Genomic DNA, 25736 nt, shown 5'->3' on the forward strand with positions numbered 1-25736 from the left:
GACAGACGACTTTACGAGGGGTATGGTGATCGGGCTGAGAAGGGCAGGTTAGTCGCTTCGTCAAATAGCAGCCGATACCCATAGGGATGTGTCCACGGTGCAGCGCCTGTGGCGAAGATGGTTGGCGCAGGAACATGTGGCACGTGCGAGGGGTCCAGGCGCAGCCCGAGTGACGTCAGCACGCGAGGATCGGCGCATATGCCGCCAAGCGGTGGCAGCCCCGCACGCCACGTCAACCGCCATTCTTCAGCATGTGCAAGACACCCTGGCTGTTCCAATATCGACCGGAACAATTTCCCGTCGATTGGTTGAAGGAGGCCTGCACTCCCGGCGTCCGCTCAGAAGACTACCATTGACTCCACAGCATAGACGTGCACGCCTGGCATGGTGCCGGGCTAGAGCGACTTGGATGAGGGAATGGCGGAACGTCGTGTTCTCCGATGAGTCACGCTTCTGTTCTGTCAGTGATAGTCACCGCAGACGAGTGTGGCGTCGGCGTGGAGAAAGGTCAAATCCGGCAGTAAGTGTGGAGCGCCCTACCGCTAGACAACGCGGCATCATGGTTTGGGGCGCTATTGCGTATGATTCCACGTCACCTCTAGTGCGTATTCAAGGCACGTTAAATGCCCACCGCTACGTGCAGCATGTGCTGTGGCCGGTGGCACTCCCGTACCTTCAGGGGCTGCCCAATGCTCTGTTTCAGCAGGATAATGCCCGCCCACACACTGCTCGCATCTCCCAACAGGCTCTACGAGGTGTACAGATGCTTCCGTGGCCAGCGTACTCTCCGGATCTATCACCAATCGAACACGTGTGGGATCTCATTGGACGCCGTTTGCAAACTCTGCCCCAGCCTCGTACGGACGACCAACTGTGGCAAATGGTTGACAGAGAATGGAGAACCATCCCTCAGGACACCATCCGCACTCTTACTGACTCTGTACCTCAACGTGTTTCTGCGTGCATCGCCGCTCGCGGTGGTCCTACACCCTACTGAGTCGATGCCGTGCGCATTGTGTAACCTGCATATCGGTTTGAAATAAACATCAATTATTCTTCCGTGCCGACTCTGTTTTTTCCCCAACTTTCATCCCTTTCGAACCACTCCTCCTTGGTGTTGCATTTGCTCTGTCAGTCAGTGTATAAGTCAATGTGAATGGCAAGCACGCTGATTGGTTGTTCCTTTAAACATGCGTGAATCCCAAAGTTACAACGGCGTTAGCCAAGCTTCTCCAGCGTCCCAAGCTTTTGGGAGCATCACTCTGGGATCCGGCGTGGTGTGAACGTTGTTCGGTATTGCTCTGATACTTGTGCGTGATTGTTTCCACGTGGATAGATATATAACAGTGTATGGTTTTACGACCGAGAAACAGTGCTTTTAGTCGTAAAGTTTACTTGAATTAACTGGTGCAGTGCTAAATTGCCGATTTCATTATGGCGCAAAGTTTACTCCAGATAAAAAGACGGTAATAATAGCCGCAGACTGGAAAGTGAAGAAGAAACGCTCAGCTGTATTGCATTTTCGTGTCGGTCGCGTTTTGCGAAGAACTTTCGAGCCGAACCGCGAGCCGCTCTAATTAACTGTATAAAAAACCTTAATTGATTAATTTTAAGTATGCTTGTTTGTCAGTAATGTTGGCTTAGTTCACACCTAACAAGGGTTTGTTCGTCACGTGCAAATCGAGCGGTGAAGAGACATTCACCTAAAGTTTTCTGTGTTGCAGTGTATAGGTATTTTCATCAAGAAGATGGCACCGCCCATAGAAGAAAAAGATTGTTTCCATGTGTTACAGCAGTGATCAACGTGGAGTTCGACACCACCATGCCAATGTCCAGAGAGTCGTCCAAGATAAGACGCATGTTTTTAAATTAGGTGGCATGTTATATGAATTATGTTTAAATACTAGTGAAGTTTAGTGTAGGGATGTTTCTTTAACGTAAATTTTGCCTGACGGCATGTGTTTATTTTACCTTTGTAAGGCTGTAAATGCGGATAAAAGAGGAATGCATGATTTCTATATTTTTATTTTATTTTACGATTAGTTAGATGGGATAATGAGGGAGTTGTTAGGATTTATTTTGTTGTGTCATTATGCATGATAATTAGCTTAGTATTCCGATATTCTTGTATATTAGAGATAGGAGGACCAGATTGACAAGATCATACACTTTCCGAGTTAAACACTTGCTACGTTGAGAGTAAATTCAATTTAATTTAGGTCATTTAGAAAGTTAGTAAATATTAGATTGCAAGATGCATGTTATTTCAGGAGCTGACATGTGTGGAGCTGTATCACACCACTGAATGAGAAAGGAGTCTTCCAATGTAGGTTGGAAACTGTTTCGCACAATGATTGGTATGGGAATCGAACCTGGATTTAGAATGGGAAAGGCTGATGAGATTGTAAGAAATATACAAGGTTTTAATGCATGCTGATTTATGAAGTTGATTATGCACGCCGATCGCATGCCTGATGAAGTGATAAGAATGATGTGCAGTGGATATCACCCTGCAATTGTATTCTGAGAGAATATTGAGAATCAGAATTGATGGGAAATTGATACCAGGCCAGTGAGTCTGATGTGTGTGATAAATTATTGTAGCATGCTAGTAAGAAGCACGATTGTATGTGAGTTTCCGTGCAGTTGAGGAAATATGAGACCGTCTTACAGGTTTACTTATCAGCCGTGTTTACATAGACAGCGTGAATGAGATGTTATTTCCGTTATACAATCTTGTCGAACAGTAACCAAGCCTCAGGGCAGTACTGAGTTTTAACATTTCGTTTCAGCCCACAACACAGCAGGAAATATGTGACGGATGAACGCGCTTTTGGGTGCGCAAATGCAGCGGAAGAATGCAATGTTGCCCATTGCTTTCCATATGTTTAATAAAGGATAATAATATGTTTTCTCTTACAGGATGGTGTTTTGTGCTATTTCATGTTGTTTTGATATGTTGTCTTGTCGTTTAATGGAGAACAGCTCGAGTGCTGATTGAATGTTGGTGTACAATCTAGTTTTCACTAGCTCTTTTTGTGAACCGCGTTTCACGTTGAGTCAGTGTAGTATGTAAGATTTCCCTTTCTTTATCCGATGTAAATATTTGAGATACTTTGCTTATGTTGTGTTCACTGTAAAGTTAGTGTAGGGAAATGCCACTAGTATTTTCCGTAATTCATATCATGTCCCATTGCGTCTTAATTTTCTTTATGTTAACTTTGCGACGACTCTCTGGAATTAAAATCCGTATCAATGTGATACTTAATATCGTGTTACTCCATGCGAATCGAATACGTATTTGTATACGCACACGTATACTATTATGCACATGAACTTTGGACAATCATGTGAAGAATATTTTTGAAGTTCACAAGAATTTAATGTTGTGTTTGAGCTTTCCTTTTGCATTTAATTATTTGAGTAATTAACGTTTTAATGTCCATTTCTTTTCAATTTCTGAGATAATGTTATTATCATTTGTATTACTTGATTTTCTTTTTATGTTAGTATAATTCGGGGTTATTTTGTGAATAAAGTCATCCTACCCCATATTATTGTTTCTCATTCAAGTTACACCTCCATTTTCCTGTCACTTATTTATAATTAAGTGAGAAACTTAGACTTTTAGGCTTGTCCATCGACAACCAACCCACTTCTCTGCCCAAACCTGAGTTAGTCGGATGTTTATACAGGAATGGAGGCATAGTCCTAGAGGGTTATTACCCCTGGGTATGGTACAGTGTGAAATAACGAGTTACACTCCATAGAAATGTTCAAATATTAACAGCCATACTCTGCATTGTTCAAAGACAATTGCAACCTCCAATGATATTCCTCAAATATCCCTCCTCATTAGACTTTCTCCTTTTCTGGTTTCTTTTTACTTCACTGATGCCTGCAGAAACCCATTTCCTCCTCTCTTCTCCCCCACACTACCCTGTTCCACCTCCCTCTTCCTATCTTCTACTCTACATTTCCCTTTCCTACTGGTTTCTAGTCATGGGTAAACCACTCTTCAGGCACGTGGAGAAAGTGTGTGGAGGAAACGTAACCGGGGCAGAATATTATCCAGGAATTAGACTAAGGTGGACATTGAGGAAAATAGAAGGGAGGGAGGCAAGGGATGTTCATACCAATAATGCAAGGAAAGCAGTAAGAGGTACTAAGTTAGTTGGGAGGGCATGGGATCTGGTTATGGCAACACTGAAGAAGTTTAAGGAAGGAGATTGTTCTCATGGGAATACTGTGGCGGAGGGATTCTGACTGTAGTGCAATTGGGGATTTAATAGAGACTAAGGAATGGAAATGTTGGAAATTGGGAGTAAGATTTGTAGATTTTAATGGGTGGATAGGAGAAAGTGATCTAAGCTCAGATGGCCATCATTTGAATATAAAATTGTTAGTGTTAAAGTGTAGAAGTATTGTAAAGAAAGGAATAGAATTAAGTAATTTGATAGATATATATTTACTACATATTGTAATAGAAATTGAATCATGGCCAAGAAGTGATATTATGGATGTGGAAATTCTGAACTGGGGTGTTCAACATAGGGACAGGTTGGGAACAATAAGAGGGGGAGTATTATTTATTAATTTAATTTTATGTTTTATATGTGGTGAAGTTAGAGCTCATGGCCCTCTCTTACACGTAACCACAACATACATTACATAGTCACATAATTTTCCAATGTTAGTAAGTCTGTATACATAGACTAGGAAGATTTTAACAGAATAAGTTACAAACCACTGAAACGCCACCATGTCTGTCCATGATAAAACTGATGAAGCTACTTCACTTGCTCAGGGAAGACTAACATGCACTCTTATTTGCAGCATATTGATTCAAGAAGAGGCTTTATAGCTCAACAAACCTATGAATGAAAATCCAGCATTTACTGCTAGCAAAGCTAGGTTAAACTGCTGGATATAGCATCCCAATAAATAAATTACCATCCAGGGTTATTGGAAAATCTGTACGTCTATGAGCCCGAAAAGACATGAACACTCTCCCTATTTATTACAGAAATCAAGGCATCCACTGTTTAACAACTGGTTTTAAAAACAAGTTGTTCCCTCAAATTAAAAGCTTCAATACAGAAAATGGAATGCCTCCATTGGATATGCAGTTAGTGAATGAAGAAAAGAAAACAATCTCATTGCCACCAAATGTCAGCTCAATCTTGTAAAATTTGTAACAAGGTATGTCACAAAACAGAAAAATTACTGGCAAATGCTTCTTTAAATCTTAACTGAAGGAGAGGACAATTAGATCCTTAAAAACCCTCAGAAAATAACTATAAACACCGCTACCACTGGGTGGCTAAGGCTTGGGATGATTGTGGTAAACATTTACTACAAAAACCATGAAAGAAACTGTGAGGAAGTCTTGCGTATGAAGAAAGTCCATCCATTCAAAAATCAAACAATGACGATATCCTGCAACTATTTCAATAAATCCTTTGATGCAAAGACGCAAAAGAAAATTCCTTTCAATACTGGATACAGTCAGTATGCCCTGAGTGATAAGAACATTTTCTCCAGGGTCCAGGATCAACTAGATGGCAACTCTGATGATACAGGACCTAGTGTCACATTCAGATTGTCAAATGTTCTTCAACTGGAATTACGCTACATACAAAATGCTACTACCTGCTGACTGACTTGATGATTATGCTACTGTATGCAGGTGCAATATAGCACCATTAGCAGGTTTAATTCCTTACGTCAAGAAAAAATTACTGATTTTTGTAGTTAAGTAGAAGTTACTATGTCCTAATAGAAAATTGAAAGTTATAATTAAAAGGAAAACACCGTTGAAAAGTGCAATGGAAAATAAAAGTTCAAACTTTAAAATACTGATATCATTTTAAGTACAGTGCTGTGATTAAATACGTTGCAAGAGGGATTTTAATATTTTTTTTTCCCAGCAGGCTATATATATGAAAAGTAATATAATGAAAGTAAAGAGGAAAGAAAAGTAAAAACTGTATGAATAAAGAAGAAACAGCTGAAAAAATTTCATAATTCTACAATAGAAATATGACCATCTTCCAAGAACCATGTATGTTAATAGATGTTTTAGAACACTGGTTCATATTGCTGCTTATATTTCCTGTTAATGACATCCAAATGCTGCACTGATCAATGAGGTTTTGATTTCTTGATTTATGAGCTAAGTTACAACAGTTTGAAATGTTTACATAATTTTCAATATATTATATAATCAAACCATTTTATAGTTGCTGACAAGTATTATAAACTAATTTTTGAAACATATTTACACACACACACACACACACACACACACACACACACACACACACACACACACACACACACACACACACGCACGGACGCACATTCAGTAAAATTATATCTAGAAATAGATTTGACCTATTCATAAGTTACTCAACATTTCAGTCAATTCTAATGCCTAGCCTTTTAAGAAATTCAAAGTTTAAATATGACCTTGTAAAAAAAGAATTAAATTGTCAAAAATTGGTATTTACAGAGAACAAGCGATCATAAGCATAGTAGTGAATAGGTAATAATGATAATAATAACAATACATGGCCCCAGATTCCATGTGCAGGCAACTTAATTTTTATGCTATCTGCTGCCCGTTAATCAATTTCAATGTTATATTTAACTTCAGAGCCACTAGATGACAGAGTGAACTGAATCTCTCTTTTAGGCTTTCACTGCTGAGTTTTAACAATTTTTTGACATACTGACATCGCACAACAGGACGTGTTAATCCACCCTATAAAATTCAAAATACCCCACCATATTTGGACACGTGATCTTTGAATTCGGACACTAACACTCACTACTGGTCCAAGGAGGTAGATAATGAACACATTTCATGTTGTGTAGGATTATTATTTTATTATTAAAATAAATACATTGCAAATGGGAAATATCCTGGTGGCAATGGTCACTTACAGTAGCGTAATAATAAAGTTAACATAATTACCCAACAAACAAACAAACAAACAAACAAACAAACAAACAAACAAACAAACAAACAAACAACAAGAGTACAACAAGGGGTGTACAATCTAATTAAGCTACTTACTCGTTTTCTTCTTTGAAATACGGGACCAGTTCTTCTATTTTTATTTCATCCTTAATATCTGCAACAAGCTATAAAAAAGGAAAGTAATATAATAAAAGTAAAGAAGATAGAAAAGTAAGAGAGATATAAACATGAAAAAGCTGATGAAATAAATTTTATAATTCCACACTAGAAATATCACCATCTTCCAATGTGTAAAAATAAAATAATAAAAAGAAACAAATGAGTGTAATCAAATCATCAAAGAATAAAATCAACACACAATAGGACAAACATAACGGGAGGACAGCACAGAAAGAGAGAGCAATAGAAAAAAGGGAAACTTGCATACAATACAATTCCTTGTTTTCTCTTTCTACTCTTACTTCTTTCTACACTGACCCATCACTGTGTTAATGTGAAATTCACAACAATTATGTAGGCCTACAAGTTCTAAAAGACTGTTCAGGTAATGTAGTTTTAATCTACTATAGATTGGCTTGAAAATAAAATGCAGAAAGAAGCATAATAATTTTTCTCGGTGATTGTTGATGGAGTATTGAAATGAAGATATGGAGAGATGGCTTGGTATGAATAAGTTTGAGTGGAGTTTTTGAACATATGAACATAAAGTTGGAATTCAACTGACACTGCTTTCAGAGTATAAAATATGCATGCCCAGAAATTGTAAACAACTCTTACAGATTAACAATACTATTGAGCATGAATGAAAGCTATGTTTTGTTCAGAGCACAAAGGAGCAGGTCCGTTATTAAAATTTGCATCATTCGTTATGCCAGTGTGCCATCTTTAATCAAAAAGGATGATGATGAGTGATTCATCTGCATATACTGATGATAAGGAATTGGATTATCAGCTTTCTAGCTCAAGTAATCTAATAATTACTTCATGTTTTTTGAGGAGATAAAATCATGGCTGAGAGAAGCAGATGTAAGAACTTTGGGTGTGAGTGGGAACTGAGGAAGATGAGGGAAGAGATAGCGAGTTTAAGGGTGATAATTAGACTGGAGGACAGAAAAAAGATAGGTCTTCCTCAATCAATGTGCAGGAAACAGTAGGTAGGCACAAGGGAGGGGAAGGAAGGGCAGAAGTTGTGGAAGACAGGTGGGCTAATTTAAGGTCAAGAAAAATGAGGGTTAAGGGTTTTCCTCAGGCAGTGGGCCCAGGAGAGGTATCGGTGAGGAATCGGTATGAGTTGCTTCAGGCAGATCAGCAGAAAAAATATGGAGTTAAGGGAAGTGCTACAGAGAGGGGGCGGGACAAGAGGTAATGGACCACTAGAAAAGGGAAAATGTAGAGTAGAGGATAGGAAAAGGGAGGTGGAACAGGTTATTGAGAGAAAGAAAAGGGAGAAGGGAGTTGGTTCTGCAGGCATCAGGGAAGTTCAGGGAGACCAGGAGAAGAGGGCATCAAATGAGGAGGGTGGAGTTGAGGCTCCGGTCATGGGTGACCCAATTGTTAGTCATGTGGGCAATGCATGTGGAGGAAAGAGAGCCAGAGTAGAGTTATCCAGGAATAAGGTCAAGGCAGGTTGAGAAAATCAGAAGGGAGGGACGAGAGTAAGGATAAGCTGGTAATCTTCAACATTGGTACCAATAACGTAAGGCAGGCAAGAATAGGTACTAACATAGTTGGGGATGTATGGGATCTGGTTACAACAGCATGGAAGAAGATTAATGAAGCAGAGATTGTTATCAGTGGGATATTATGTAGGAGGGATAGTGACAGGAGGGTAATTGGGGAGTTAAATGAGACTGTGGAATGGGTACGTGAGAAATACCCAATGTGAGAAACTGGGAGTGAGATTTGTTGATTCTAATGGGAGGTAGGAGATAGAGATCTACACTCAGATGGCCTTTGCTTGAAGTTCATTTAGAAGCATTAGAAGGATATAAATTCAGGAACATGGGGTGGACAAGGCAGCAGTACTAAGGGTACATGGAACTGGATGTCAAGTTGTGTTGAACTATTAAAGTATTGTAAAAAAAGGAATAGAATTAATAAGATTCACTGTTGGACGTGTTTATAAATGGTCGACTGTTGAGAGTGCCCTTGTATTATTGTAGTAATAAAGTTGTTAAAACCTGTTAATTTGCAAATTTGATTATTCATCAAGTAAAAGTTCATAATCAAATTCCTATATCCCAATAATTGCATTCAAGGCCCTGGCATAGTTTTGACAGAAGTTTATTGAGAAATTATTGGATACAACCTCTTATTTTCGGCATTTAAGGACATTTTTATTCACTGTCCCACGGAGTAGGGAAAATAATAATAATCCAGCAGCTGTAAAAATCACATAATCACATATCTCTTGAGAATTGTTGTGTAGATATGGCATATTATATAGTATCTTGCCTGCTATTTTCATGTGTATCTTTGTGTACAGTAACTCTTTTGATGTCTGGCCCTGCAGTGTAAGGAGCAATGGGTCTGCTTGTCACCCGGCAGCACCGGGTTAGATTCCTGGCCGGTTCAGGGGTTTCTATTTGTAAATGATTATTATCCCTGGCCTGGGGACTGGGTGTTTGTGTCATCCTTAACGTTCCTTTCCTCACATTCAATAATTTACACTTCCGTAATTTCCACATACATGCAGGTTCTGAACATATGGTGCATGTAGGGGCAAAAGACCTTCCTAGGTCAACGCCCTGAACAAATAGCATTTGAAAAAACCCTTTTGAGTTCAGCATTTAACCAAACAGTAGTTTTCATTTCTATTCTAGCATAGTAGGATAAAATAGTACTAATAATAATCTGTCTATGCATTTAGCTTTGTTGGTAATCCTTGAGTAATCCTTGCAGATTTAAAGCTTTAATTGCATTTTTCATTTCTGTTTGTGCTTAGGAATTGTAATTAGGATATGTCTGAGCACAGTTAAAATTTTATTCTAGTGTATTGTAGTATCTTACTGGAAATCACCATACTTATTCTATTATTGTGAAATATTTTGGTAGCAGAAGAATCTCTAGAAAATTTCTTACTTTTTTGCAATTAGGATAGGCTTAACTGCAGTTTAGAATTGTGTAATTCTTGTGTATTCCTCTCAGTATTCAGTAATTAATGGCAGTTTTCATCCTATTAGGGTGTTGTAGGATAAAAATATATCACAACTAAATAGTATCGTAGTGCAGTAGTGTATTAATTACTTTTTTGTGATCTTTGTATACTATTCTAGATAATATTTCTTTCCTTTCATTTTTTTCACAGAATAAGTTTATCCTTTTCTCTTTTAATTATTCTGTAAAGAATGGCTAAGGCATGCACGAGTAGGAACTGTGGGTGTGGATAGGCATTAAGGAGTATGAGGGAGGAGTAAGAGAGTTTGAGGGAGATAATTAAGAATCTTTCAGAGGACAGAAAGGAAAGTAGGCCTCACTCAAATAATTTACAGGATACAGTAGACAAAAGAAGGGGAGGAAAAGGAGGGAATCATAGAAGGCAAGTGGTCTAATGTTTTAAGAGGAAGGACATTGCAAGCTAAGAGTTCTATTCAGGATAAAAAAAATACAGGACATGTGTCTGCGAGAAAATGGAACAAGTCATTGCAGGTAGAACAACAGAGGGAAGATTAGGAACAGGAAAATGTTGCTGAGAAGTGTGGAAGTAAGAGGAAAGGAATAGGTAGAGAAGAGAAATGTAGAGTGGAGGATAGGAAAAGACAGGTGGAACAGGCTCATAGGAGAAAGAAAAGGGAAGAGGACATAGCTTCTGCAGCCATCATGAAAGATAAAGCTGACCAGAGAGGAGGGGACCAAATGAGGTGGGTAGGGTTGAGGCTCTGGTCATGGGGGGTTCCACTGTTAGACATGTAAGGGAAAGTGTGTGGAGGAAAGGGAACCAGGGTAGGGAGTTTTCCAGGAATTAGGTTCAGGTATATGTTGATGAAAGTGGAAAAGAAGGAGGAAGGAAAGGAGAAGGTAGTAGAATTTCATGCTGGTACCAACAACTCAAGGCAAGCAGGTATAAATACCAACATACCGGTAGTTAGGGATGTGTGAGATCTGGTAAATGCAGCACGAGTGAAGTTTAAAAAAGTGAAGATTCTTGTCAGTGTATTACTGTGCGGGAGGGATACTGATTGGAAGGTAATAGGGGATTTCAATGAGACTATGGAGTGAGTATGTAGATACTGGAAATGGGATTTCTAGATCCTATTAGGTAGGTACAAGAAAGGGACCAGTCCTCTGATGGCCTTTACTTAAACTGCAGTGGTACATATAAGTTTGGATATTTTTTTAGAAGGGTTACAGGAAGGTACATTCAGAGAAACAGGGTGGTCTAGAGAGCAGTGATAAGGGTACAGGGATCTGGAAATCAAGTAGGGATGACATAAAAATGTTAGTGTTCAACTGTAAAAGTATTGTAAAGAAAGTAATAGAATTAAGTAACTTAATAGACATATATTTACCAGATATTGTATTAGGAGTTGAACCATTGCTGAGATGTGATGTAAAGGATGCAGAAATTTTTTCACGGAACTGGAGTGCGTATCATAGATATAGGATAGGAATGGAAGTGGGGGAGTATTCATTCTGGTGAAAGAAGAATTTATAAACAATGAAACACTTAAAGCTGGCAAACATAAAATTCTAGGTGTAAGACTGATCTCTAAAGAAAATAGGCTGAACAATTCATCTTTGTAGTCTACAGACAAGGAAAAAGTGATCCGGATGCTGATTCGGTATTATCTGATAAGATAATTTGTCTTTGTAGACTACAGACCAGGAAAAAGTGATCCTGATGCTGATTCAGTATTATCTGATAAGATAATCAGCTAGATAAAGGATAGGAATGGTAGGAGGGGGAGTATTCATTCTGGTGAAAGAAGAATTTATAAGCAATGAAACAGTTAAAGCCGGCAAGCATGAAATTCAAGGTGTAAGACCGATCTCTAAAGAAAATAGGCTACAAAATTTGTCTTTGTAGTCTGCAGACCAGGAAAAAGTGATCCTGATGCTGATTCGGTATTATCCGATAAGATAATCAACTAGGTGGGAAACAATATGGAAAGGAACGTGATTGTAGCGGGTGATCTCAATTTATCAAATGTCAATTGGCAAGGTAATGCAAACGCCAGGATGGGAAACAGGTTAATATGGAAAAGGCAGCTGATTCAGGAAGTAATGTAACCAACTAGAGGGAAGAATATTCTGGATGAAGTGCCAGTAAAACAAGATGAGCTGTATAGAGAAACCAAAGTAATAGATGGTATTCGTGATCACAAAGCTGTTTTGTCATATATAAAAATAAATATGATAAAAAGGAAGGTCTTAAAAGTAGGACAATTAGGCAGTACCAAATGGCTGATAAAACAGGCATGAGGATGTTTTTAAAAAATCTGATGGGTGGAAAACAGTAAATAGAAATGTGAACAGACTCTGGGATTGTTTTAAAGCAATTGCTGATGAATGTGAAAATAGGTTTGTGCTTTTAAAGGAGGTAAGGAATGTTAAAGGCCCACTATACTATATCAGAGAAGTAAAGAGTCTAAGAAGGAGGTGCAGGTTGGAAAGAAATATTTACAAATGGCTGTGGAGGGAAGGAGAAATTGAAGTAACATACTAACAAACTGAATATAGCAAGGAAGACACCCAAGGATAATATGATGGCAAGCAAAATTGGCAATCATATAAATTTTAGTGAAAAATGGAACGGTATGATGAAACGGGAATGCCCTGCGAGCATTCGCATTCAGGTATTTCTTGAGAGGAACACAAGAGACTGTATGGATTCAAAACAAGCGCCGAGCACGCAGGCATCATGGGGGACCACATGCAAGCAAGCACTGCAACGGAGTGCCAGCCAACGCCATGTGACGTCACACCGAAAGTTCCATTCGATTCTATGTCCTTTAATCACAAACAGAAAGGCAGATCGTTATTTGAATACCGTCACCTTGTAGGCCTGGACAACAAATGCTACTACCCAAAAGTTCATTAAAATCGGCGGAAGGATGGCCGAGATATGAATTTTTTCTGAAGCTCATATTTTCAGCCACGCCGTCCGACCTTGAGCAATATAAGGGGGTCGCCAGCCTCGAGGAGATCAGTGTGTGTCAGTGTGTCACAGTACTTCGTCATGAACCAGTCGTCTCGCTGATGTGATACAGTTCGTTACTCTGTCCAGCTAAGGACCGGGGTTTGAAAGTACGTAATATGAGTGTTGAAAGCCTTCTCTGTGGACTCTAACTTAAAAAAAGCTTATTCACTGATAATATCGGTCTGTCGACCCGAGTAACATTATTTCGTTTTCTGAATTTTGTAATTGAAGAGACTGTACAGTAATCACTTGATATTTCGAAACTGTGCTTAAAGGACTTAGGGCATAAAGAAGCCGAACAGGAGCTCGACGATACGGGAGGGGACCTGGAAGACCCCGAACAACCTTTGCCCTTTCGAGCCCTACGTCCTACCACTTACAGCAAGGGCTTGGAGACAACGACTCTTCTCAGCATCAAGACGCCATCCACCGGGCACCTGACCTGTACCCCGATTCGGCGCAAGACCTCCGTCTTCGTTCTGCTCCGTGGGATATTATTTCAGGAGATGGTTCGGATCCAGGATCCAGTGTTGACTCGTCAACACCTTCGGAATCAGCAGATAGAGAGGACAACGCTGATCCCGACGCCAGCAGCGTCTCCGAAGAAATAGTGGATGGCTCCTTCATACGCTCCTTACCTCGACGGTTCACCAACCCCGACACTCTCCAACCCCCCATCCTGCGGTCTCGCCCTAAACCCGACAGATACGACTCTGTAGCAGTCGATCTGGCCCATCCGGTTCCCTATCTGGATACCCCGCTGGGTCGATACGCTCAGCGTATCACCCAGCAAGGGGTATACCTTCCACGGCCACGGGATGGTCACCCCGTGTTCCGTACGACTCATCCTTCGCCCCTCATGGATCAGGCTATTCAGGACTTGCTTGCCCATAGGATCATCCAAGAAGACCAGCCTACGGCCGCCTTCCCGCTCTTCCTGGTGCCCAAGGCAAGCGGGGCAGCGCGCATTATTTATGACCTCTCCGAGTGGACGCCCTACATTCAGAGGCCCCCCTTTTCTCTCCAAGGGCCGGCCGATGCACTGGCCTCCATTCCTGCCACGCATCGCGCCATCAAACTCGATCTTGTCAGCGGATTCTTTCAACTAGCCATACAACCCAGCACTAGACACAACTGGGGCATCCGGTACCGCAGGAAAAGCTACGTCTGGACGCGACTTCCTATGGGACACTCTCTGGCCCCCTCTATTATGCAGCGGTGGGCCCTTGCAATCTCCGAGATCATCCACCAGGAGTTCCCCGTCCGGATGATAGCCTACCTCGATGATTGGCTTATCCACGGAGAAGATCTACAGGACGACACAGCCCGCAACATCGTCTAATACCTTGAAGTCATCATGGGCGTCACCATCAATAAGAGGAAATCCCAGCTCACACCGGTCGATATCCTGACGTACCTTGGCGTTACTGTCGACATTTCACTCAGTGAACTCACGCTGCATCACACCACACAGAATAGAGTGACTCTACTGATATCCCTCATTCCCACGGCCGACGAACACGAATTGCAACAGATTGCCGGGTACCTGTCTTGGTGTTGCTATGTTATGGGATGGCCCTACTTCATCCCTAAACACGTGTTGTCCTGTGAAGCCTACTGGATTCGCAGAATTCTCACTCCGCAGTATATAGCCACTCCTCGTCACACGGCCTATGATGTCCCATCTGACTCGATCTACACAGACGCAACACCGGCTTCCATCGCCGCCATAGCTCCGGCACAGCACCAAGGCTGGGCCCAGGCCTTTGAACGACCAGCACCCATTCACGCAGCCGAAGTCGCCGCAGCCATCACCGGCACGTTGTGGTATCTCACAGACATCCCGCACGAGATCCGAACTCTCTACATTTACACTGATAGCTCTGTCGCTCTGTGGTCTCTTCGTACTGGGCGAGGGCCTGTCCTCCATGCTCATGGATATGTATTAACTCTGTACATAATGTTGTTAAATAAAGCAATGGAGAGTGGGGTCACCCTCTCGTGGCAACCCATTGCCTCGGCGGCCAACCCGGCCGACGCCCCGTCCAGGGAAGTGCTTGCTTCCCTACACGCGCACCCCGATTTGTTATAAAAGGAGGTGCGCTCCCTGGACGGGGGTCAGTCTGGTTGTGTCAGCACGAGGGAATGATTGTGGCTACACATTCCCTCGTGCTTTCCTCGGGCACCAGGAAGAGCGGGAAGGCGGCCGTAGGCTGGTCTTCTTGGATGATCCTATGGGCAAGCAAGTCCTGAATAGCCTGATCCATGAGGGGCGAAGGATGAGTCGTTCGGAACACGGGGTGAGCATCCCGTGGCCGTGGAAGGTATACCCCTTGCTGGGTGATACGCTGAGCGTATCGACCCAGCGGGGTATCCAGATAGGGAACCGGATGGGCCAGATCGACTGCTACAGAGTCGTATCTGTCGGGTTTAGGGCGAGACCGCAGCATGGGGGGTTGGAGAGGGTCGGGGTTGGTGAACCGTCGAGGTAAGGAGCGTATGAAGGAGCCATCCACTATTTCTTCGGAGACGCTGCTGGCGTCGGGATCAGCGTTGTCCTCTCTATCTGCTGATTCCGAAGGTGTTGATGAGTCAACACTGGATCCTGGATCCGAACCATCTCCTGAAATAATATCCCACGGAGTGGAACGAAGACGGACATAAGACTGTGCCGATATTTCCTTTCAAGGACTGTGCTGATTCGTGAAATATGGTACCTTTATTTCTTTTCAAGGGACTATGTTAATTCCCCTCATAAAGACTGTATCTACATTTACATGTAATATTGTGCCTCAGTGGAAAATTTACCTATGAGAAATTGTGATTTTTGTTAAGACTGAGTCGTAACAGAACTTGGTTTTCTTTCACAAGACTGTGTCATAAACTATTTCTTTTCTGTCTTCTATGTGTGTGTATGCTAGAACATTGCATGTACTCATTACAAACAGTGCAGAGATTGTGTCCGAAGGACTTAATTTATTTTCTTTTGCACTGAGATTAAGGGAAGTGGTAAACCATCGTATCTCAGAAAGTTCCAGATTATTTTCATTGCCTATCACTTCACGTTCGATAGTGACTATTGCACGAACAATATTAATTATTCTCACAGAACTGTGATTTTGAATTCATCTCTTTTTTCAAATGTGCGTCCAACACCATTTTTTGTGGAACTTATTCGACCAGTAAACAGTGTCTCGCCATAATTTGCAGTGCAGTACGGTAGAGAAGTGTCGTATCAAATTCTATTGACATTCTGTGCGAAAGTTTTAAATTGCTCTTTTCCTTTCATGGGACTTAGTGCAATACAAAACTCAACAACTACTCCACGCTGCACGATCATCCGACGTCCGCCCCAGGTTCCAGTCTCTTTCAACATCAAGGGCTAACAACCGCCTTGGGACGGCGCCGACAACGTGGGTCGAATGTGACGTGGGACGACGCCGACACAACAACGTGGGACGACGCTGACGCCGACACTGCAGAACGACGCCTTCTCCACATCTTCGAGGACATTCAAACCATTCGTCTGTAAAAGGTGATATAATTTCTATGCATTTTCTTGAATAAACTGCAAGTTCCACTTTAAAAATGAACTCATTTCCGTACCCTTCCCTCGTACTCTCTAAAGCATGAACCGTACACGCCTTGGCGTTAATCCATGCTGTCCACAAAGCTGAAGTACGGGCGTTCCTGTTTTAATATATAGGTACGTTAAGGCAGAAACAGGTTCCAAGAAGGACAGTCGAGGAATCATTAATGAACAAGGGAAGTGTGTATGTGAGGATCTTCAAAAGGCAGAAGTATTCAGTCAGTAGCGTGTAAATATTGTTGGTTACAAGTAATGTAAAGGAACTTTCACCCGATCAATGCAGTAATTAAAACTGACAGGACTTTTCTTATTTGTGAAACTAACAACCTGATTTTTAACCCCATTTATCAACATACCATTGACTGCTGTCCATCTCACAACATTATCGAGGTCACGTTGCAGTTGCTCTCAATCTTGTAACTTATTTATTTTTCTATACAGAACAACATCATCTGCAAAAATTCTTACCTCTGATTCCACTTCTTTACTCATATCATTTATATATAAGAAAACATAAAGGCCCAATTTATAATACTGCCTTGAGGAATTTCCCTCTTAATTATTACAGTGTCAGATAAAGCTTCACCTACTCTTATTCCCTGAGATCTCTTTTCTAGAAATATAGCAACCCATTCAGTCACTCTTCTGTCTAGTCTAATTGCACTCATGTTTTCCAGTAGTCTCCCATGATCCACGCTATCAAATGCTTTAGACAGGTCAATCGCGATACAGTCCATTTGATCTCCTAAATCCAAGATATTGGCTATATCTTGCTGGAATCCTACAATTTGAGCTTCAGTGGAATAACCTTTCCAAAAAACCAAATTGTCTTCTATCAGACCAGTTATTAATTTTGCAAACATGCCTAATATAATCAGAAAGAATGTCTTGCTAAAATTGACATGCAACGCATGTTAAACTTACTGGCCTGTAATTTTTAGCTTTATGTCTATCACCCTTTCCTTTATACACAGGGGCTACTATAACAACTCTCCATTCATTTGGTATAGCTCCTTTAACCAAGCAATAATCAAATAAGTACTTCAGATATGGTACTATATCCCAACCCATTGTCTTTAGTATAACCCCAGAAATCTTATCAATTCAAGCCAATTTTCTAGTTTTAAACTTGTGTATTTTATTCTAAATGTCATTGTTATCATATGTAAATTTTAATACTTCTTTGGCATCAGTCTCCTCTATCTGGACATTATCCTTAAAGGATTGATTTATGTCTGATAGGTGACTTTTTTCATCTCATTCTTTGATTTTAACCATTGCTAGGAGTTGTGTGTGCCATCACTGCAGGGTCATCTACATAATCTGAGGGCTTGTAATCTAATAATAAAAATAATAATAAACCTAGAAAATAATAATATATTAATTCTGTAATGAAATTCCTATCTGATAGGATGGTGTGGTTGTGGTGTGTTTTGGAATCTTGTGTACATAATTTTGTGTTTATTCATTTGGATTTTCTGAACTCTGTGCATATTCACATAGCAAGAGATTCTGATCATGTCAAACTCAGGACTATGATTTGTGATGGATTATGCTGTATATTTCCAACATATGGTTTAATATAGTAAGTGTAATTTGGTGACTTGAGTGTTAAGAGACACTTCCCGATCTTGATATTTTGACATTTTGTTACGGTTAATATTCATTTTTACTATAATTTTTCTGGTCTTGGTGATATTTTGAAATATGTTTTATAGTTTACATTGTGGCTTGTATCGTTTTCTGCGTTCATAGTTGTTTTGTCATATACTTATAGGTTAGTACACGTATTGTTTATTTACGTTCATCGAATGGTTGCTATGTTATTCTATATCACGAATATTTTGAAGATTAACTAATACAATCTCCGTTTAGGACAATTGGCAGTCTTTAGGCCCTTATGAGTAAGAATTTTATCATCTCGTGACCATATTGTTTGTGGCTAAACAATCTAATCTGTTTACATACGATACCAACAATCTAGGTTAGGTGCTGCATTTGGACATTTGATTGGATATATATTGAATTTATATAACAAATCTTACAATATAATTAACTGGATGAAAATACTGCGGTAGAACCTTTATGTTATAGTATAGATTATTTTAATGATCTGCACCTGATTTTCCTCCGTTACATTACCAATGTACAACCTCCGTGATAACATTGTGGGGTACCCTCTATGACGGCTTCGTTGGTTGATTTCTGTACCACTGTCGTTGAACATATGACGATATAAAAGCAGTATTATTATTCTGACACTTCACATCAGCTATTTACCTTTGTGTTAGCAGTGGAGAGAACCATCTGACTCGGTAAGATCTATCATTCAAAAACAGCATTATTACAGATGAGCCAAACACTCCAAAGCATGGTCGATTCTCGGGAAGTATCAAGCACTTCAAGTGCTGTGCCTACATTTATTGAATGCAAGATATGTCACAGGAAGTTTACAAAGAGGGGCATTAACATACACATAGCAAGAGCTCACGAGCAACTATCTCAGGACTCATCATTGCTAGATAGTGAACAGTTGCACGTTAATTTAGGAATTCCTCAGGCATCTCAAACTCTTCATACAAATTTATCAGCTAGACACAGTGCGAATTCTTCAAACCAGGCATGTGATAACATAAATTGTCAGTGTCCACACTGCGGATGTCATTACTCCAGTTCCCGTGGGGTCAAAATACACATCAGCAGAGCTCATCCTGATATTCACCGTCAAATTTTAGTTTCTAGAAATCGACAGAGGGCTGATCCCTCTCAAAATGTCCAAACAATCGTTCAAGAAAGTGACCCTAATGCTAACATGGAAACTAAAGATGTCAACACACTACCGCATGAATTTAAGCAGAAAATGATGCAGTGGCGAAGTAGATTTTTAAACAATTTGACAGACGAGCAATTTGACAATGAGATTAACATTTGGTGTGAGTTCTTGGCCTCTGCGATTGATCTGCTTCCTGGCCCCAAACATCCGTCACGGAAATACTACCAGTATAGGAAAAATAAACAAATCACAGACAACCAAAGGAAATATAAACAGACAACCAACCCTGAACGGGCAACAAAACGGGACCGAATAAAACGCCGCGAAAAATACAAATATCAGCTTACCCAGTACCACTTTTACAATCAGCGCAGAAAGGCTATTAGATCTGTTTTAAATTCCAATGCTGAAAACTGTAAAATTCCTTCTGATGAAATATTTCATTATTTCTCTGAAATTCTCGGGCAACCTAATGACATGATTCGACCCGAATACCCATCTCATACAAGTGATATTGATAGGGAACAAATTGACATTTTATTTAATGACACTATAAGCCCAGATGAAATCAGATTTGCTATTAATCATATAGCCGTAGACACATCACCCGGCCCAGACCACGTCCTCGTCAGAGTTATCAAAGAAAGTATTGCAATCGACATAATATCTCACATTGCCACACGTATGTTGAAAACTGGGGTTGTACCTTCTATCTTCAAAAAGGCCAGGACTGTTCTGATTCATAAAGGTGGAGATTCACTCAATATTAAGAACTGGAGACCTATCACAATCTGTTCAGTAATAAGGAGAATAATTGAGCGGGTCCTTGACAGGCGTCTTCGTGAACATGTTGTCTTAAACCCCAATCAACGAGGATTTACCAACTCCTCTGGAACGCATGTCAACACTGCGATACTCGACTCTCTTCTCCGTGAAGCCAAAAATAAACAAGCTAATCTGACTGCTATATTCTTAGATATCCAGAAAGCCTTTGACAACGTTGGTCATGCCCATTTAAATGAGACACTAAAGTCGTTACCAATTCCATCAAAACTTACGAATTTAATCATGAATCTGCAATCAGGAAATGTCACACAAATTCAGACGCAGGGAAGCAAAACAAGACCTCTCTTGATAAGCAGGGGAGTTATGCAAGGTTCTCCTCTGTCGCCAATCCTGTTCAATCTCGCCATCAATCATATTCTGGATGACCTTAGCGAAACGTCGATATCTACCCAATATGGCTTTCAGTTGAGTCCAGATCATGAAGCTCTAACAGTGTTAAGTTTTGCTGATGATGTAGTTATTGTTGGAAAAGATTCTGAGTCAGCTTTAGTACTTGCTCATGCGGCCATACATCAACTACAAGAAATTGGACTTAGCATCAATACTGGAAAATGTAAAGGAATATGCATCAAACATGGTCACCTGTCAGAAGAAAAACTATTCACGGCAGATGAAAAACAGATACCATGTCTGAAGAAAGGAGAATCTATCAAATATTTGGGTGTAAATTTTTCCAATGAAATTACCTTCCAGTCCGTCGAGGTCCTAAATAAGCTCAAAAACACCCTAGAGCTCCTCATTTCTTCACCCCTTTTGCATTCCGATCAAAAATTTGTAATCATAAACACTTCAATCTGTCCCAGTTTGGTATATAAATTTCAGACAGTACCACCACAAAAGATTCCAGTCAAATTTACAAATGACGCCGATATTATGGTTAGGGGGGCATTAAAGGAAATTTTGCAACTTCCCATGGATGTCCCGAATGATATGATATACGCTGAAATGAAATTTAAAGGTCTGGGTTTATTTTGTGTATCATGGGAAATATATCTGCAACATATTAATGCATGCAAAATTTTGAAATCTTCCAATAGTAATTTTCTACATTCAACGAGAAACTTATGTCAAGAAATCAGCACAAGCCTTGCCGTATTAAATGTAGCAGAAACAGAATCTATTCGAGACAAAAGACATGGCTTTGTAGATACAAAGAAAGTCCGACTCGAACTGAGAAGAAGAGCCTTTGACAACTGGAGCAAAAAAGAGCATAAAGGCAAAGGTGTAGTCCTATTTAAACAGTATACTCCAGCGAATACATGGATTCGTGATCATAAAGGATTGTCTTGCAGTGAATGGCGTGATGCAATAAAAATGAACGCCAATGTCTCTGCTGTGCGTACTGTACCTGGCAGATCCCAGGGCAACAGCCTCTGTCGGCGTTGCCACAGAGAGTTCGAAACTCTTTCACACGTCCTGGGAGCCTGTCCACATGGTGAATTACTGCGCACCTCACGCCATAATGTAGTCAGATCAATGATAGCTAACGCTCTTAGAGGACAAGGTTATAATGTCTATGAAGAAGTACACGGTCTCTCCAACAGAGGAAGCAACCGACGCATTGACATTATTGCTTTTAAGCCATCCTGTTCTGAAGGTTTCATCATTGATCCAACAATTAGATTTGAGACCAACGAAAACCAGCCGGAAGAGGTCGATGCAGAAAAAAGAAGAATTTATGAAGAAACGGCGGACTTCTACAAGCAAAAATATAAGCTCTCATCCATTTCTGTAATCGGCTTGATGTTAGGTGCTCGAGGAACAATACCTGCATTTTTTGTCAACTTCTGCAATACCTTTGGGCTAAATAGAGATTTTATCTATAACATCGCCATTACCACACTCAAGAAGTCCATCATGATCTTCAAGAACCATGCTTGCGGACCTCAAATAAATGTTTGACATGCCTCACTCGACTGCCTACATTTAACATCATACGAACACATTATCTATTGTATCCACATCCATTATTGTTGTGAAGGTACTCTTTGTCTTTGGGCAACCTGCAGCTGTTGCAGGAAGATTGTATAATAATAATAAATGGTAATGTATGGCATAAAAGGAACATAACTGAGAAATTTAAAATAAAGCCTGAAGCAAAAAAATATTTTCAGATTTAACTTGAATCTTTGTGTTTAAAATGTACAGTGGTATAGGCAAGAATTAGGACACAGGACTGAAAATAATACTCTAATTCTTAAAGGATGTAATAATAAATATTAATGAGGAGATAAATGCGTAACTCTACATGGTGTAATGAACTACTGAGTAAATAGGTTGCTCAGTTTCTCAGAAAACTAAAATGTCATTGGAAACAAATGAATTTATTTTGAAATGTAACATTGTTGAGATGGTAAGAATTTTCACTAATGTTGAAAATTTTGATTGAATTTCAGTTATTATGATTCACCTGTGATGGTTTTTTGATTCATGTGTAAAAAATCCTAGGGAAGTTCAAGAAGTATAAGCATTTGTAACTTTTTCTTCTTCACATTCATGAAAAAGTTCAAATTTTATTTTGAGAATAATGTCCAGAATTTTCTTTGTGTTAAATAAATATCAATTTTATTTTTGTTTTTGTGTAATTTCTTGTGTTAGCCATCACCTATACTGCCACCAATGCTCTGAAAATATAAAATTTTATTTAAAATGTCCTGATATAGCAATTTGAATTCTACGAACGCTCCACCCTTGGAACTCCCGTGCAACTGGCTGAGCAACCCCGGAAAAGGGGACAGTATAAACCACATGTTAGCAAAGACTAAATTATGATTGGTGCAGAAATTCACCAATAGCTGACTTCCTCTTTCATTTCCTTCTCTTCCTTGGTCTACCACTGCATTCCAGTCTCCCGTAACAAATTGATTCTCACCTCCTGGTACATATTCTATAATATCTCCTATCACTTCATATGCTCCTTCAATTGCTTCATCACCTGCTGAATTAGTAAGCATATATTCCTGCATTATTGTAGTGGGCATAGGCTTTGTGTCCATCAAGAAAACAATAATCTGTTAACTATGCTGGTTATAGTAACTTACCTGCTGCCATATTTTCTCAACCATTATGAAATCAACCCCTGCATTTCCTGTTTGATTTTGTGTTGAAAATTATGTAATAACCTGACCAGAAATGTTGCTCTTCCTGCCAACGTACTTCATCTAACGTTAGTAAATTCATTTCCCTTCATTTCCAACATATCACACTCTGACTTGTAGAATGCCAATAGAGTGAAATCTTGCATTTGTCTGGAAGTGTTAGGCAAGATGAGCAAAAACATTAAATGAATTCCAACTTCATAAACATCTGAAGTACTGATCTACCTGCTGCATCTATTGTTACCACTCGTTACACTTCTCGTTGTGGAATTGTTGTTAATCTTCTCACATGTTCATGTTCAGTTAGCGTGCTCTGCTCAACATCCCTATGAGCGTATGCATATTGTGCTGTAGACTATAGCATGTGTGTTGTGTCCAAGTGTAATCACTGTTTTTGGTAACATTACTACAGAAATGGGCCCCATAAAGTAACATGTTGAAAAGGAAGGCATTAAAAAGCAGGAGATTTTACAGTGGAAGATAAGAATGAAATCATCAAGGAGCCTGAACAAGGTATGCATGTGGCTGATACAAAAGTCTACATCAGCCATTGGCACATAATTAAAAAAGAACTTAAGGGTCCAGAAGTAAGCAAAAAGTCATGAGAGTATCGGCCACATGTTCTAGAGGATGTCAAACAGTTGCCTCTCATGTGGATAAATGAGAAGCAACTACCAGGTGATGAGACTGAGAACTTAATCCATGAGAGACAAAGATGCTGTAGGCAGAAATAATCTGGCATGTATACCAACAGGAAATTAACAAGATGTCGAGTTAAGCAGGAGATGGCTTGATAAGTGTAAAACAATCCAGAAGTGGTATCCATAGCGTTGATAGGCACAGGGACTATGGGTTTGCATGCTATGGCAGAAGAGGCTCATGGCCCACAGAATATCATTCACTACAAGATATTAGAATCATTCCGTATTGATGGTTTTCACTTTATAAAGGAAAAATAAAGTGTATCCTCCTAATTCAAGACATCATATAATTCCATCATTAGATGGAGCAACCAAATTCAGATTCATTAGATGGAGCAACTAAATTCAGATTTTAAAGTAAAGTGATTGTAAAGTGAACATCATTCAATCATACAGAGAGAGAGCTGCATGTCATCAGAGTTTATGGCTTTAGTTTTCTGTTCCTTTTAATTTTAATTTTAATTTATTTGCAAGTTGCTTTACGTCGCACTGACACAGATAGGTCTTATGGCGACGATGGGATAGGAAGGGGCTAGGAGTGGGAAGGAAGCGGCCGTGGCCTTAATTAAGGTACAGCCCCAGCATTTGCCTGGTGTGAAAATGGGAAACCACGGAAAACCATCTTCAGGGCTGCCGACAGTGGGGTTCGAACCTACTATCTCCCGAATACTGGATACTGACCGCACTTAAGCGACTGCAGCTATCGAGCTTGGTCTGTTCCTTTTAGCTGTATAGCTATAGCCATTGTTAAGTATTATTACAAGGCCGTATCAGTAAGTCATCCAAACTACCACCGTTGTAGCATTTAAAAGTCTGCTACCCATTTTTGATGAATCATTCCTTAACAGGGAAGCAACTGGCAATCTTAAGGATTACAATTTTTCCCAGGACCTTTCAATGGCATGCTCTCTTTGAAATCAATTTAATAATTTTCAAATAATTCCCAGACAAGAGCTTACTAAACTATAACTGACATGTAATCCAAAAAAAACCGTGTCATGTGTTACTTTCAATAGGTACCAGTACAATGTAAAAAAGAACAGCTAAAAAGATGAATTCTGGCTTGTGGCGCCATCTGTTAGCTAGAACAGAGCCTTAAAATATAACTGTACACATTCCTTTCCTCCCTTTATTTTAATCAACCGTTCTCCAAAACTGAGTAAGAATGTGTGTTCAAATCTGATACACTCTAAAACATCTATTTTTGCAGCTAAAGATGAACAGGCTACTGCTATTGTTCAGAACTGAAGGGAATAAAAAACAGAAAAATTATCATGAAGATGCGCAGCATGGTTTTCCTCAAAAGAACCCCACTGTGTTTAATTTCCAAGAGACAATATCACAAAACAGACAATATTCCACCAATCTACAAGTCAGAAGGTAACATCAGTAAGGTTATCAAATATGTGCTGAGACATGTCATCAGTCATTAAGAACAAATAAGGAGACTTATCTACAGACAAGTCAAGAAGTAAATGATCACTAGAACAAATACATCACAATACATTATACATACATCTTCATTATGACTGCTGTAACATTTAGCATTCAGTCCGCAAGCCTCTGTGAATTTACTAACCTCCACTAGTCCAACCATCATAATGC

General features: G+C 39.9%; 1 protein-coding gene across 2 annotated transcripts in view; it reads right to left on the minus strand.

Moving 5' to 3' along the window:
- Positions 1 to 25736, minus strand: part of LOC136875013 (gastrula zinc finger protein XlCGF46.1) — a 60174-nt gene that overhangs the window by 12678 nt on the left and 21760 nt on the right. For both annotated transcript variants that reach the window (XM_067148732.2, XM_067148731.2), the window contains one exon: positions 7082 to 7149. In XM_067148732.2, coding sequence (XP_067004833.2) covers positions 7082 to 7149 — 68 coding nt within the window. The remainder of the gene's footprint in view (positions 1 to 7081; positions 7150 to 25736) is intronic.

Source organism: Anabrus simplex, chromosome 5 (genome assembly GCF_040414725.1).
Source record: "Anabrus simplex isolate iqAnaSimp1 chromosome 5, ASM4041472v1, whole genome shotgun sequence".
Classification (NCBI taxonomy): domain Eukaryota; kingdom Metazoa; phylum Arthropoda; class Insecta; order Orthoptera; family Tettigoniidae; genus Anabrus; species Anabrus simplex.